General features: G+C 36.6%; 1 protein-coding gene across 4 annotated transcripts in view; it reads left to right on the top strand.

Annotated features, from left to right (window-relative positions):
* LOC131066538 (uncharacterized) overlaps positions 1–10485 on the top strand; it is a 130912-nt gene extending 120427 nt beyond the window's left edge. For all 4 annotated transcript variants that reach the window (XM_058001318.2, XM_058001316.2, XM_058001315.2 and 1 more), the window contains 3 exons: positions 9304–9401; positions 9821–9956; positions 10120–10485. In XM_058001318.2, the coding sequence (XP_057857301.1) occupies positions 9304–9401; positions 9821–9956; positions 10120–10266 (381 nt within the window). In that variant the 3' untranslated portion in view covers positions 10267–10485. The remainder of the gene's footprint in view (positions 1–9303; positions 9402–9820; positions 9957–10119) is intronic.
* The last annotated feature ends 7088 nt before the right edge of the window (positions 10486–17573 follow it).

Raw genomic sequence — 17573 nt, 5'->3', positions numbered from 1 at the left:
TTGGAATACTGTAACATCCTTCATACACTCTTCGATTATGGTAGTATGAGATAAACTCTGGTGAGGCTGATTTTTTTGATATTCATCTATACTTCTGCTAGTGCAGACCTGACATATATTGTAACCTTTTGGTATACTATATTCAATAGAAAAATTATGATATTTGTTTATATATATATATATACACACACACACACACGCACATGCCATGATATAGGATTTCTTATTTGTTGGCTTAAATGTCATAATCAGTCATGATAGGGGTAATAAGGGGTTATTGTTGTTAAGTTTTCACACATCGCCCCATTGCAAATGGAGACCCCCTACTTTTTAGGCCCTTCCAGTCTTTTGGCTTTGTTTTTTTGGGTCTTTTCGCAGCAGTCTCGTCAGTTTCTTCGCTTTGTGAGTGTTTGGGGGTCAATTGGTTAGGTCTGCTTTTCATTTGAGTGAATTTGGTGAAGTCTAGGCCCTGTTTCATCAATTTTAGGGTTTTTGCCTTTAGTCCTAGATTTTAGGGGTTTATGCTAGGGTTTTGGAAAAACTGAACTTGGAATTGGAATCGGGACCCTTCAAGGAACCTCCCAGTAAAATTTAAGTGAATTCTGAGCACTTACCATCTTTAGTAAGTCTATTTTTAGTAAATTTCACTGCATCTCGGATTGGTCTAATTTTGCCAAAAATCAAAACTTACCATTTTTAGTAAGTGCTTTTCTGACCTATTTTGCCCAAACCTTGACATTTTGAAACACTTACTATTTGGGAAAATCTATTTTTGGCAAGTTCTTCACAGGAAAACACTGAAAACCGAACGCCCCTCAAGATGCTGAAGATTGAACGTTCCTAAAGACCATTTCTAAATCCGGAAGAGTCAGAAGGCAGACAAGTTGGATAAAAAATGGTTTAAGTATGGAACTCCTATTCTAGAAGAGGAAAGCATGCAAAATCATCTAAGTCTGGAAATTCACATTAATCCACCAATATCATCTTGATCCAGAAATGGTTTGAAACTTGACTAAGTCTGAAAATTTAAAGGATCTTCTAAAATCCAGAATTTGCATTATGGTTCCTAGGAACCTGAAACCACTCTCAAACAACTTGACAATATATATGAAATATAACTTAAAGTATAAGTGGCATCTTCAATATTATACTTAAATGTTATATTTCATATATATATTCTGATAAAGGAAAATTCCTCCATGGTCAAAATTCCTTCCTCCTAGCAAAAATCCACCCAAGACATTTGCATGGCGCCAAGTTAAGGTCAACATGGAAAATGGAAAATATTGTGAATTCCAAAATCCGCCCAAGAAGGTCATAGGGCGCTAGAATGAGGTGACCTTGGAATTCATAGAAATGCATTGAATCCTTGGCAAGCACAAAATTCCACCCTACTCCTCAGGAGGGCGCCAAAGTGGAAGAGTCATGGAAGGAAGGAAAAGTTGTGAATTCCTTCTCCTGGGTGAAATAGCGCCCAAGAGAGGGAAAGAGCGCCAAATTCACATGGGCTTGGAATTCGTAGTGAATCAAGGAATTCCCTGCCTAAGTCAAAATTGCGCCTAAGCACTATGGAGGGCGCCAAAATGGTATGCTCATGGACAATGGACAAAATGATGAATTTCTTCCTCAGGTGAAAATTCCGCCCTAAGACATGGAAGGGCACCAAAGTGGAGTGCTCTTGGAAAAGTTGAAAAATGCAAGAATCCATGCCCAGGTGGAATTTGTGCCCTATTCTTTAGAAGGGCACCAAGACTTGATGACCAAGGAAGATTGCAAAATGAAGAAGTTCCTTGCCTTGTGAAGAATTGCATCCTAGACCAAGGAGGAGCATTAAATAGAGGTAAGGATGGAAAATAGGGAGAAAGGATGAATTCCTTACCTTGAAGGAAATTCCGCCCAAGAAATTGACAAGGGCACCAAATAAAGGAAGACAAGAAATAGTGAATTCTTTCCCTGCATAGCACCCAAAGTGAAAGAAAGACACCAAAGCACACAAGGCATGGAAAATCTTAAAAAGCCAAATTCTATGACAGGAAAGAATCAACGCCCTGGAAAGGTATTAAAATGGCTAAGGCAAGGATGAAATGATGAATTCCACCATGCAAAGTGAATCCACACCCAAGCTGGAAAACTGAGGAAATTGTGTAAGACATGAAAATCCAAGGGTCAAGGAGGAATGGAAAAGCGGAAATCCCCTCAGGAAAAATTTTGAAATTTCCATTTTTGGACACCAAAACTTATCAGAATCTGAAAATTCTTGCAGATTTGGAATCATGAGAGAATTCTCTCTCCTAGACCAAAACACTAAAATTGTGGAAATTCCTAAAAAATAGGAGATGGTGTAAAATTGTTGAAAATCTCCTCCAGAGCAAGGAAAGTTCGAGAAACTTCAAGAAAATTCTTCATGGATCAAATTCTTCTCTCCTGAAGTTTTCTCTCTCCAGGGTTTTTTCTCGCCAAGTAGCAGCCGAGTCAACGGACGCTGAATTAATGAAGCATCTCTTTGCATGCAACCATCACATTTATGGGATTATGGCAGATCCCTTCTGCATGCAACCGTCACGTTCAAGAGATGATGGTGCATTTATGGCATCATGAGCAATTTTTGCATGAGGGTACATTCATTGCATAGTGGACACTTTTTGAATGTAATGGTTAATTAATGCTTTATGGGTGCCATTTTTGGCAGGATTGGAATTGATTGTATATGGGTTTCATGGGTATTAATTGCTGATTCCCACCTTGTTGCATCTTGAGTGGATAATCTTTTGGGGAAACCCTAATTAGGGTTTTGCATGTAGCCAAGGCCAGAAGCCTATATAAAGGGGTGACCCCCCCTCATTTGAAAAGGAGAGATTATTGTCTGAGATTGTTGCTAAGGATTGTTGAAGTAGCCAACTTATTACATTGTTCGAATTTGATGGTGTATTCTTGTTATATTTTAGCAATTTGCATGGTCTTGCTCTCTTCATAGATTAGATTTGCTTTCATGTTGTTAGAAGAGCTAGATTTGATAGGACTACTTGTTGCAAAGTCCAAGCTCATACTTTTGGTGTGCAGTTGATTGTTGCATACTGTGCAAAGTTAGCCTGAGCCCCCTATTATGTGTGTACGCTTAACTCGATTATTGGTGAAGATTGTTCGATTCGATGGTCCACATTGGTGATCTGAAAAATCTCTACACACCCTTTGAAGATTGCACCACCTTCGTGTAGTTGTGCTCTGCTGGTGAAGTGAAGCGTGGTTTGATTTTGCATGAGTGATCCCGTCTCTTGTTCTTAGGATTAGATTAGCTTTAGCATAGTTCTCTCAACCCTACTCCCATTTACTTTCAGCATATTTCGAAAATTCAAAAAATCCAAAATTAGGGCTTTCATTGCAAATCATTCATATAGAAATCCTTGAGCTTGCATGAGTTTATTATCCTCTTCAATTGAACACACATAAGGCCCCTTGGGTTAACAACAAACCCATCAATCAACTGAGTCACGTTCATGCACTGGAGGAACCTTGGAATTAGCCGTTTGAACTTTTGTGCAATCTTAGCATACAGACTAATTTTGATCAAGAGAGGGTAAGGTGACCTTTGGTAACTTTATTCTGTGTTCAACGCTGTCAAAAAACACGTCAACAGTTACGAGGAGGGTAAACAGCGTTGGGATCCTCTTCTAAGTACACCACCTCATGGTGGTGACTGGGGGTCCCATGAGGCCAAGGGGTTACAAGGAGTGTTGCCCTTGGGCTTAGAAGGGAAGGATTTCCGGGACACCCTATTGTAAAGAACCCCAACCCTCTATCATGGTGGATCAGTATGCTAATAAATCCAATCATAGGAAGTGGAAAGGATGTCATGATGAAGGGGAACGGTTATAGGATACTAGGTACACCACTTCATATAGATGGCAAGGGTCGCTTGAGGCCAAGAGGGATGGTATATACGCTCTTGGGCCTAGGGTAGAGGATCTCTAGGGCACCTTATCAAGTCACCTTATTCTAGCTTCCCTATGATCGAGTTTCCTCAAATAGATTAAAGATATCTTATGATTAAATTAATATATCTAATATATACTTTTGATGTTCTTAATTAAGAAGACCTATTTTATGAATTATTGGTATAAATGGTATCTAACCTGTTTGAAGGGTCTCAATCAGGTAAATGATATCACTAATCCTATTCCATTTCTTGTTCTATTTGGAAATTGTGATTTAGGTCAGAAACTTGGGCATTCACAAAAAGGGGACATTACATTCGATGTGGTCCTCTAGTCCCCCAAGATATGGTTGTTTCAAAATTTCCTCTATAACATTCCCAACTTTTAAAAGAAAGATCTAAAATTATTGAGCATTGCCTTTTGATTGTACTTGTTTGATTTAATTTGGTGAGCTTGCTGAAATAACAGTTTGTAATATTATTGTTGTAGCATGCGATGAGTTCTTGGAAAACAAACTATGTGACAACACATCCTTTCTTTTTCTTCTGATCACATAGTCAATAATACAAAATGAATTGATTTTGTTCCAATATATGAATGCCATGGCAACCTTTTGTTGACATGGAACATGATGAAGATCAAATAATTGCTTGCTCTTGGCAGAGCCAATTAGTTGGATCCTTGTCATCAATCTTATGCATATCCATCTTTGGCAAAGTGCCTAGAGGCTGAAATTGGGTGTTGGTCTTGGTTTAGATTTAAACTAGCTTACTAGGTTCGCCCCTAGACACCCCTGGTACTGGTCCGGTCTGGTCCGGGTCCCTGGTTTGGGTTCAGTCTGGCCTGGGTTCGACCAAGGTTCGAATTTCTCAGAGGTGGTTCGACTTGGCTTGAACTTGGGCGGACCAAGATGGAACCCGGTCGAACCCGGGCGGACTTAGGTCGAACCCGGGCGGCTGGGCGGCCCAAAAAGCAATAGATTATGCAAAATTTAATTTTTTTTTGGAATCTGCTAGGTAAAAAGTGAATTTTATACCCTAAAAGTGACTTCTAAAACATAATCTTGGCTCATTTCTCCTCATTTATGTTGCAAACAAAAGTTTTTTGATAGCAGGTTGAAGAAAGGGTGAACAAAGTTTGGCTTCCAAGATCAAATAGGAGTTGAAGACTGATTTTTGAAGCCTCAACAAGTGTTTCAGCATCATTTCCATACATTTGCAAGCTCCCATTTGCTACACGAGGTAGGTTTTTTAACATTTTTTTCCAACTATTTTTGTTTCACAAATTGTCAAACATGAAACATTAATTTTTTTTCATTATTTTGTTTTTGTTTTTGAATATGTTTATGTTATTTCTTGCCATAGGAACTAGAATGACATCTACCTCTTCCTCCATTGGCAACGAACAAACAATTACAAAACAAAGAAATGATCCAAATTCTCCCTTATGGAAGTATGTTGACATTATAAAACCACTTCCAGGAGGTGGGGGATTCTGTTGGAGATGCCAAGGATGTGGTATTGAACGTAATAGTTAATATTATCGGGTGGTAGGCCATTTGTGTGGAATAAAAGGAAGAGGCATAAAAAAATGCTCTAGAAAAGATGGTTACCCTATACTAGATGAGACAGTGATGAAATATATTAGGGAGCATGAGGAGGCAGAAGAGAGAGAAGCCTGTAGATTGAATCAAATTGCACCAAAGAAAACAAGGGGAATGCAAGCCCCATCTAATCCTGATGTTGTAGTAGAAGACCACCCCTTCTTTTCCACAAATGAACCTGAAAGTGACCCACCCTTGACATGCAAAAGAACAAAGGGGCCTTTAGAAACCGCATTTCAAAATGAGAGTCGAGACATTGCTGACCAAGATGTAGCGAGGTACATACATGCAAATGGGTTGGCTTTCAATGTTGTTCCCCATATTGGAAGCAAATGTTGAAAAGTGTTAATGAAGCTCCAAGAGGGTATAAGGGCCCAGGTTAAGAGAAGGTACGTGGAACATTATTGGAGAAAGAGGTGAAGGGGGTTGAAGATGCATTGAAACCCATAAGGGATTCATGGGCTGAGATAGGTGTATCAATTGTTTCAGATGGGTGGAAAGATTCTAAAAATCATCCCTTGATCAATGTCATAGCGGTGTCCCTTAAAGAGGCAATGTTTTTGAAAGCTGTGGATTGTGAGGGCCAAGTAAAAGATGGCCAATTTATTGTAGATATTCTCATCTCTGTCATTGAGTTAGTGGGACCCCGCAATGTTGTCCAAGTCATAATGGACAATGCAAAAAATTGTAGAGCTGCTGGTTTGTTGGTTGAGGAACGCTATGATCACATCTTTTGGACACCTTGTGCGGTACATTTACTCAATCTTATGCTACAAAGGATTGAGACTAAAATAAAATGGATCAGAGATGTGTATGCAGAGGCTGAGGACATCCAGATGTTCATCACAAACCACCACATGTCTCAAGGGATTTTTAGATCCTTTTTGAATTTGGAGCTATTGAAGGTAAGTGAAATAGTAATTTAATTTTACATTTTCTGATTTTTTTAATTTTCAATGTTCATAATATCATTGTGTAAGCTACATTGTGTATTCTTCTTTACAGTTTGGCTTTATTTTTTAATCATTTTGGCATTAATTTATGTTGTAGGTTGCTGAGACCCATTTTACATCAAACACAATCGTCTTAAGACGATCTGTGAAAGTTAGAGTGGCACTATGCAATATGGTGATCAACACCAATTGGACTGTATGGAAGCATAGTAGTAGTGAAAGGGCAGCAAAAATTAGGGACCAAATATTGAATGAGAACTGGTGGGATCTTGTGACATATCTCCTTAGTATCACTGAGCCCATTATGAGCATGATTCGCTATACCGACATGGATAGGCCTTGCATTGGTGAGATTTATGATGACATTGACTCGAGCTTGAAAAAATGAAGTGCACTATAAATGCAAGAGAGAAAGACCCCAATGAGAAATTCTTCAAAGAAGTGGAAGCAATTGTTGTTGAAAGGTGGAATAAGATGGCCACTCCTTTGCATCTTCTTGCCTATGCCTTGACACCAAAGTATTATATCAATCAATTTCTTGATAAACCAGGAAGGATTCCACCATGGAGAGATTTAGAAGTATCTAATGGGTACAAGGCAGCATTTCTTAGACTATATCCCGATGATGATTTGCGAGATACTGTTACAAATGAGTTCCTAGAATTTGCAAATGGGAATGGTCTAAGTGTTGATGCTCTTCACCATAGATCCAAGAAGGATGCTCATAGTTTGTGGTACTTCCATGGCGCATGCTTCCAACACCTAAAACCCCTTGCTGTCAAAGTTTTATCACAAGTAAGTTTAATTAATTAAAATTTATCACAAGTTTATTTATAGTTTACTTTGTCTTTATAGGTTGCTAGTAAATTTTAATTTTAATTTTATAAATGTATAACTTTAATTTTTTACTTTGTCTTCATCGGTTGCTAGTTCATCTGCTTCAGAAAGAAATTGGAGCACATACTCTTTCATCCACTCAGTAAAGCGCAATAGGTTGCTATCAAAAAGAGTGGAAAATTTAGTATATGTGCATTCTAACCTATGTCTTCTTTCACACAAACAACGTGACTACACCCAAGGGGAAACGAAGATGTGGGATATAGAGCCAGAGCATACTGATTTGGATGCTCTCTCTTCTCAGCTTCTTGCATTAACACTTGATGACTCGGATACAGAGCAAACTTATAGTGCAATTGCAAGTGGCATTGGCTCATCTAATGTCAACGTCAATGATGAGGAGCATGAGGACGAGGAGGAGGATGATGAATTATAAATTTAAAGAATCCATTTGATGATTAAATTGTTGAAAGTTGAAACAATGATACTTGAATATTTTGTCATTTTGATATTAAACTTGATGTATATGATGCTATTATGGTATGATCATGATGCTATGATTACAAGTTTATGTTTGTTTTGTTGTTTATATGATGCTATGTGACATGCTAATCTTAATTCATGCTTATAGGCTGCTCAAATATTAATATATATATAATTTACATGTTTTTGTACTAATGAACCCAAACGAACCCAAACCCCTTTTCAAAATTTTGCCGTACTGGCATACTAGTTCTTCGAACCCGAACCGGTGCCCAAACCCAAACCGGCAACCTAGGATTTAAATTGAAGCCAAACCAAGAATCATTATTTTGCTTAGAAGATACATTTGCTTCCCGAGTCTTGTGATGTGAATCCACCTTCAAGGAGTTCATAGCAGTCTTTGGAGAAGATAGCTGAAGATGTCAAATTAGAGATCTTCAGTATCATCTATCTTAGCTTGTCTCTTTCAACTCCTACCGTGGAGCCATCATCAAATGAATTTCCTTGTTGACTTTGTGGTTGCTGTATTCAGAGTAGATTCAAAATCAGAGTAGTTAGACCTAGTGGGCTTTATCTCTTCTAATATTGGATCATCTTTGTTGGGAGAGTTGCTATGTCTAGATTGCTTCTCTCGCCTCTTGGTGAAGCCCCCACTATGATGTGGCCAGAATAAGTTCTATAATTAACTTATTCAAAACAAATCAAAATCTATAGATATTTTTTTTCTGTAACTTGAGTCTTGTTTTGCAAAAAAATTTCCAGTAAATCAATGTTTTGCAGCCTTTGAAGCAAATTTAGTGAAAACCCTAATTTCAAAATAACTCAAAAATGCTTCAAATTCCCTTAAATCTAGACTATAGCGTCCTTAATATGTCTTTTATCACCCCTCAAGATTCTAGTAAAAAAATTCACAATAATGAGAGATATATGAGTTTGACAACATGACCTAAATTGATTTTGTTTTTTTCCCATTTTTCACCTTAAAGGTGCCAAGATTATGCTTTGATACCACTTGTAATAAAATTATTTAGCAGAAGAAAAGAATATAAGAGAAAATAGATACAAATAATTGATTTTAATGAACTACTTCCAGGGGGCAATCTCCAGAAGACCTATGATAATAACAAAATTTGCAATACGATGCGAAACAATTACTCATGACCTCCTATGTATAGGTATCATTGGGCAATATAATAAATATTTTTGGGCACTAATAATAAAAATTTCTGGTCACTAATAAAGGACTTTAAGTATTATGTGAGCCATAGTTGGTTATCATATATCCCAATACAATCAATGGGTTAAGGGTGCAGCAGTTTCCTTCTGTAATTGTTATCTAATATACTTCCTTAGGTTTCTTCAATTCTATTTTTGATATAATCAGTTAACCACTTTCCCAACTATGAACATACGCTTAAGCTGGTGGCTGCTGAGAAAACTTTTATATGGCCATTGTTTTATTTTGTATGATGTGGCAGCTCAATATTTCCTGCAGGTAACCAAGTCCTTCAATTACATCCACAAGTATGGTCACAAGTCAAAGCTTATGGCAGCTGCAATTCGGAATAAGCAAGATATCTTCAGCCTTCTTGGGTGAGACTTTCCCTGTTTGAGCGAATATTATATTATGGTTGTTATCATTGAATTATTATTCTGTAACATATTGCCAGTGATTGTTTTGCTGTTTAACTGTTTAGAACAGTAGTAAAATGAAATTGTATGCTTTTTGATCTTTACTTAATATTGTTTCATATAATCAATTGATTTGTTTGCAAGGTATAGTTTGACAAACAAAAATTAGCTTTTTAACTGGAGTTAAAATAGTTAGTTCGGTTGTTTATAAATGATGCTTCTTGGCCATTGTTCCTTCTAAAGAAAAAGAGCTTTCTGATTTTTGTTTTTGTGTCATGTATTTAAGATACTTATTTGCTTGTATGTGACAATGGGGTTTCCAAATTCAATTGGTTTTATTCTTTCTATGATTTATCTGAACATTAAATTTTCCTTTGCAGGGTTGATTACCTAATTGTACCATTGAAAATATTACAGTCACTGAAAGAGTCCAGGACTCTTCCCGACGATAAATATTCCTTTGTAAAGCGATTATCTTCTGATACAGCACAGGGTTACAACTTCACTGCAGAGGAGGTCAACAATTACTTAATGATAATATAATTTCTCCTTTTTGGCTAAGGAAGAAAATACTAGAATAGAGTAGATGTTTCTTCCAATAGATTTCTCTTTTCTAATTTCTCAACAGCAAAAATTTATTTAGCTTGATGCAACTTCTGATATCTATTCCTTAATGCAGCTAGTCACATGGGATCAACTCACCTTTGCATCAGCCATGGGCCCGGCAGCCGAAGAGCTTCTAGCTGCTGGGTTGGATGGATATATGAACCAAAGCAAGCGCGTAGAAGAATATTTCACCAAGATCTGGCCACCACCAAATGTTTGAGTTCCGTCTCTTAAGTGAACTGATAGGAAACTGTTGCATATAAGTTTTACATAAGTGCTAATAGGCCTTAATTGAGAACACAATACCTTGGATGGACAACCATTTTCCTATCCTGTTGGAAGCTTAGTGAGTACTTGGTTTTTCTAGCTATCACCAAGTAAGCTGTTTTATTTTAATAAAGTATTATTATGGTTATGAAAAGATATCATCAAATGTTCATTTGTTTTTTGTATTGAAATATCAATTATGTTGCATTTACAGCTGTTATTTGCATAAATGTCTATTCAAATACTGCTGTTATATTACTTGCAATTCTTTCTCAATGAGCTGTTAAAGAACATGAGTATAGTGTTTTTGTCACCATTGATAAACAATAGGCATAATTATTGAGATATCAATAATACATGAAGGAATAAACAACCAAGGCAAAACTAAGGGCACAAGGAAAGCTCTAAGATGTAGAGAAAGAATCATTCATGTTACGCTGATATTACCAAATCCCAGTGTTGGAATAAACATCGATCCATTGGCAGTGCCTATTGGATTTTTGTATGTATTGCAAGCTCAACCAGAGGATGGGTGGGAAGCGATGCTAGTTGCCAGGAAGGAACGCACCTTTGATGATTACCTGTTTATGTTCATTTATTTTAAAATGAAATATCAATTATAATTGCAATTTTTAGTTGTTATTTGCATGAATAGCTCTATTCAAATACTGCTGTTACATTACTGGTGCTTTCTGAATAAACTGTAAAAGAACACGAGGAATGTTTGTTTGTCACTGTTTGTAAACAACAGGTATGATTGTCAAGAGTGTGATAACAAGCTAAGGAATGAGCAACCAAGTAGAAGCTAAGGAATATAAGGAGATCTGTATGATATGGAAAAGAAACATTCATTTACAATCTATGCTATGTAGCATGTCGGGGATGGGGTTGGTAACTATATATACCCTCGAACACCGTGCAATATAGATATTAAAAGAATGGTTCTGAACACCATTTAACGTAGATGATAAATGAATGCTTCTATTTACACACACAGGACGTTCCTGTCCCTGAAATGCCTTGTAAGATAGATATTAAAGAAATGCTTCTTTTTCGACATCATACAGCTTTCCCTGCATTCCACAGCTTCTACTTGGTTGCTCATTCCTTAGCTTGCTATCACTTTCTTGACAATCATACATGTTTACAAACAGTGACAAATAAAGGATTCCTCATTTTCTTTTACAATGTACTCAGAAAGCACAAGTAATATAACATCAGTATTTGAATATGTTTATCTATGCATAGTACCAAAGAAACGGGGCTCGGACTCGGACTCGGACTCGGGACTTGGAGTCAGACTCGGCTGGACTCAGGAAAGTGAAATCCTCAAAAAATTTAGAGATTTTTAAAGATTTAAAACTTGTTTCATGCACCCTTTATTGAATACACCTGAAAGACAATAACATCATCAAACTCGACTCTTTTGATTACATACACAAGTATACATCAATCAAATAAGCATAAACACAAATTGTAGCTGAAGGAAATAACAAGCATAGATATATAAATATTGTCAAATCAAAATGTATACAATATTACAAAACTCATGGAATAAAAAATCCATGTCATCATATGATCATCATCAAATGTTCCACACAAATACCAAAGGTAAATACAACTACAAGCCTATGGCTCAGAGGAGCATGCACCCTTTGGCCCCGACCCCCTGCGAAGGCGTTTAAGGTAGGTCCTGGATGATTACCAGTCATAACTGCTCCTTGTGACACCATGCCATGCTCACCAACATTAGGAATATCTGTGTCACTATCAGTATCTGCCTCTGAATCTCCTGTCTCTACTCGTGCTCTCCACTACTCTGCCATGGCTGCAACCTCAGCCTCTATATCTACCTGGTCAATCTAATTAGTGTCATCATCACTAAAGACAGCTGCAAGATCTGTTTCAGTAGCCCACTCTGCATCAGAATCAACCTCATCTAGAATGATAGGAGAGGTATCAACTAATGCATTCTTTCTCATTTTCAGGTGGAGGTTGTAGTGAACAAAGACAAGATCATTTATCTTCTCCACAGATAATCTATTGCGCCTCTTGGACTGTATGTGCTCAAACATACTCCAATTGCTCTCATAACTAGATGCGTTGCATGGTTGGCTTAAGATGCGAATGACCAACTTCTAAATATTTGGTGTCATTGGGCCAAAAAAGCTCCACCAATTATCTAAGTTTGAAATGAGAAAAATAAATAAAATCAGTATCTCATAAACTCATTTAACAATATACAATAACACTAAAATTAAGCCTTACAATTTATTTTTACCTGGCATCATAGTTGTCCTTTCTTTGGTGATAGGACGAGAGAAGGTCTCCCCTTGTGGATTTGAGAACAACTGTAGCTCTCGAATAAGCTCTGTCTGAGTAGTAGCGGTAGGTGCCATCTTCTCCATGATCGAGTATAGCCCATTAAGGACCTCCACATCAGCCATGAAAGAAGGGATAAAATGGAATGTCAGATTCAGATAATAGGTTGTTGCATGGATGTGCCTATGAAGCTGATTATGCCATCTTCTATCAATTATCTCCCAAATGGGACCATACTTGGTCTCATCTCCTTCATAGACGGATTTGATGCCCTCCTTAACCCTATCCATGCCCTCATATATGTAGGCCATTGTGGGCTTTTCTCCATCCGCAACTCGCAACAAAACCACCAAGGGCTTAACGAACTGCAAAATTGAAAATATTGTCTAATTTAGAAAAATGAACAAATAAGAGAATATGATGAATAAGTTATAAAACAAAAAGTTAAATTGTAGAATTTATGAAAACATTACCTTCACTATCTCATCACAAGGGACACAAAAGTCTCGGTCATAAAAAATGCAGTCTTCCATATCTTTCCTTGTAGGGGTGGGAGCATATGATGAGGAAGACCACTCCTCACCAACAGTCATACGTCTCAAGGCCGACTTACAACGAAGCATAGACTGCAATGTGACGAAGTTTGTGGCAAATCTTGTGATTTCTGGATGAGCTAACTCCTCCTTTGTGTATTGTCTCATAAGAGCCAACACCCATGAATGATTATATACAAATTTGCACACATTTCTCACTCTTTCTACACATCTCTTGACCCATGGTAGTTTTCCAATATCTTCCAACATGAGGTCAATGCAATGGGCGACACATGGAGTCCAAACTATAGATGGGTGCCTCTCCATCAATAGTTCTACTTGCAGCAACATAATTTGTTGCATTGTAATTAATGAAGTTACAAAATAGTAATTAATTTGCAAACATAATTAGTTTGTAATCAAAAGTTTACCTGCAACAACATAAATTGCTATTGTCAGTCACCACCCGTACCACGTTCTCTTTACACACCTCATCAATCACCTCCTGTATCTGCTCACATAGGTAGGTGACATTCTTGCAATGGTCATAGGCATCGATGGACTTGATGAAAACGGTGCCCCTTGAAATAAAAAATAAAAGCAAGATCCATGATCATTCAATAAATCATTAAATAAAAAATAAAAAATAAATGACTAAATGAAACTAAAATTAATCAATCACCTGCAAAAGAAACAATAAAATTAAGGAGAGTTCTATTTCTCCTATCTGTCCAACCATCAGTCATGATGGTGCAACCTTTAGTGCTCCATATTTGGCGTTGTTCACCTAATTCCTTCTTCACATCATTCACCAATTGAGTCAAAATGGGTCCCCTCAAATTAGAATCAGAAGGTGCTTTGAATCTCACTTCGCATATGGTAAGGGCATCAACCATTTTTTGCCAATAAGGAGACCAGTCACAAATAAATTAAAGGAGATAAGTTAAGTATGTACGAGAAAAAATAAAACGAAGAATCAAAGTATAAAAATTAAAACAATGAAACATAAAACATTCACCTAGCTGTAAAGAATGGAACACTGCCGTAGACCTAAAACCTACCAATTGCCATTTTAGCGACATCATGGACCTCCTTGTTCCAACCCATGCTCTCAAGCGACTATTGGGATGCAGGAGTAGTGCAAGGCACAAAGAAGGTATCCAACTTAGATTTATGAATCTTAGGTCCAATGCTAACACTCCGACTACAACTACTAATGCGAGGAACATGAGAAGTGGTAGTGGCACTGCCACTTACAGAAGTAGAAGTGGAAGCACCAATACCAATAGTAGCAAACTGAGTGGGACGATATGGAGGTAAGGAAGAAGGGCCTCCAATACAACCTAACTGTGTCCCTCTTCCTAAAGCTGCCTCTCTCCCAATGACCGCTCGATCCTCCTTTTGCTTCTTTTTCCTTTCAATTTCCTCAACCATTACATAACAATCACGTACGGCCTCAGGGAGTGCTTTTAGGCATGGTTCGACATCATGTCCACGCACATTAGAAATATGGTATTTCAGTCTATATATACCTCCATGGAATATTGTTTTGCAAAATGTACATTTTGTTTACCCCTTTCCTTGCCATGGAAAATCCTCGTGATATTTCCAAGCAGTGTCCTTTCTAATGGAGGGTCTAGAAGCTGAAGTAGACATCGTAGGATAGTTTTGTGAAACTTGGAGTTGAGGCAAATAAGGAAGTGAAGTGAAGTTGCAATAAAACATTACAAATACAAAATGAAATTAATACATACATTCAAAAAAACGAAGGTAGGGTTTGTAAATTTAAAAAAAACTAAAATTGTACCCTACATAGTACATAGTACATAGTACATAGTACATACAAACATACAAAAGATTTTTTTTGAAGAAAATGTAAAACTTTCAAAATAAATGAATAGAAAATGAAATTTTTGCATACAAGAAACAAACAAATCTCCAAAAAAATAATCTTACCTCTTACAACAAGCTTGAAATGAGTTGCAAATCCAACTCTTGATGCACCAAATCCAAACACAATGCATGCCCAATATGAAAAATTGAAGAAAACTAGAGCTTTCTCCTTGCTGGTTTTTCTTCTATGCACCCTTGTTTTTCTTCCCAACTCATTTTACTGCTATTTTTGCAAGGGAATGAAATGAAGTTCACTTTTAGAGGTTAGAGATAAATTAAAAAAAAGAAGTTGAAAAAGCTTTTTAAAATGTTTATTTTTTGCGTGTTTTGGGACCCTGCCGCCGATCGAGTTTGAGGCTCGGGACTCGCCGAGTTTGGCGAGTTTATGCCAAACTCACTAACTTGGCAAGTCTGGCAAGTTTGCTCACCGGATTCGGTCGAGCTCGAGCCCAATCTCCAGAGACTCAGTGAGCATGTCTCGGGCTCAAACTCACTGAGTTTGGCTAGTTTAAGACGATTTTCTAATCTCTGATACATACTGTGCCTGTACGCTAACACCGTCAACATAGATATAAAATTTAAAATTGCACAATATATATAGAGAGAAATTTACTTAAATTTTTACATGTTTATCTCTAGTCAACATCAAAATTTAAGTCTAGACATCCATAATTCACTGATTCAATGATTCATGCAATGTATCTAAAGAAATAACATGTTCATTGATTTGAGTATAGCAGAACATTTGATAGTTCAATAGACTACTAAAATGTAATTGAAGTGTACAACTAGTCTTCATATGGGCTATCAAAATAAAAAAGATGTATGATACTAAACCACTATATATCATCCAATGGAATGTCAACCAATCTTGGTTGCTATAAAACTCAAAGCCAAAATAAATGTATACACAAACAAAGTTGAAAATGACACAAGGAAATACATACGTTTAAATGGAAATCAACTAGTTAAATACAACTCACTAGACGCTTGTATCATAAAAGGTTTTCCTTCAACACTCGTAGGCATCGTAGTATGCAAATTAATCACTTTGATGATTTTGTGACACTATGCATGATCTTGTTGTCACTTTGTACCATTGGTTTCTTCTCGAGGGTTTCCTTCACAAAGAAATCAAGTTGGCACAAAGGTTTTCATCCCCAAGTGTCAAAATTATTGAGTTTTTGGTTGATTTTTAAAAGTGTCAATTCATCCCTAAGTGCCAAAATTATTATAGTTTGTGCAGTTTTGAGGGAAAGTAATTGAGTTTTTGGTTGATTTTTTAAAGTGTCCATTCTTTCCTCCAACGCTACCTATATTCATTTTTTTGTGATCTTCAATCATATGCAGTAACACCATAATAAGTGATAGCTAACTGATTGTCTGTCCTATGATTGAAGGTTCTAACTAAAAGTTATGAATGAATTGACAGTTGATAAAAGATTCAAATTGGAAGACAAATTGGAAGACAAGACTCAAACCACCTTATTCTAAAAAGCAACATTAATTGAAAGAAAGTATGATTTTACCTATTTAATTGTTACTCTAAGAATCAATAGTTACTAGAAGAATTGATAGTTATTTTAGAAAGCAATCTTAACTAAAAGAAACTACAACGTTGACTATCTAATAAATACTCTTACATTGCTAGTACAATTAGTGCATTGTCTTATTCCATTATTTTACTTTCCTAATTGAAAGTGCATACAATCTTGTCTAATTGTTGAAAGTAACTATGTTGAAAGTAACTTATTGGCATAGATTAGAAAGGGGACATTAGAAATCCAACCTTTTGTTCACAAGGAATGTAGTGCTGAATGTTTAAATATCTCATTCCTCTCCCAAGAAGCATCCTTTATGTGTAAGTTCTTCAATTCTACAAAACACTCTATGACATTCATGCCCTTTAGTTTCTTTTCTCATATGTTATGATTATTGTGATTAAGGAATCTCAATCTTTGCAAGCCTTAGCATTTAATTTAGTGATTATTCAATTATCTTATTTTAAATTTATTTGCCCACTCAAGTTAATTATTTGTGCATACAATGATGTCATTCATGGGAGTAGTAATATGAGTTGCTTTCATACATGATGTGAAATGAGATAGGTGATAAGGTTCCTATGTTTTAGGAGATAAGAATCTCACTTTGTGTGAGTTGATTGGAGTGATATTTGATAGTTATTGTTGAGAACACGGTTATATTGAGGGGGGCAAGGAGAGGAGAGGAGTGGGGGTGAGGTGAACCAATATAACAAACTTTTACTTTTTTAACTTAATAACTTTATCTGAAAACATATTCATTGCATACTAACATTCACATGACATCTAACTATTATGAACTCTAGATATATATGTGGAAACCTTTACGGGAGAAAACCAAGACAAAATAGCTTCCTTATATACAAGAAACTCTAAATTACAAATTCATAGGTATAATCCACTAGAGGCACCAACCCCTCATTCTAATTCGTGAACACTTACCCACTAGAAGCAACAACCCCTTATTCAGA

The sequence above is a fragment of the Cryptomeria japonica genome, chromosome 3, assembly GCF_030272615.1.
Source record: "Cryptomeria japonica chromosome 3, Sugi_1.0, whole genome shotgun sequence".
Taxonomy (NCBI): Eukaryota; Viridiplantae; Streptophyta; class Pinopsida; order Cupressales; family Cupressaceae; genus Cryptomeria; species Cryptomeria japonica.
This window is presented reverse-complemented; position numbering and strand designations above follow the sequence as displayed.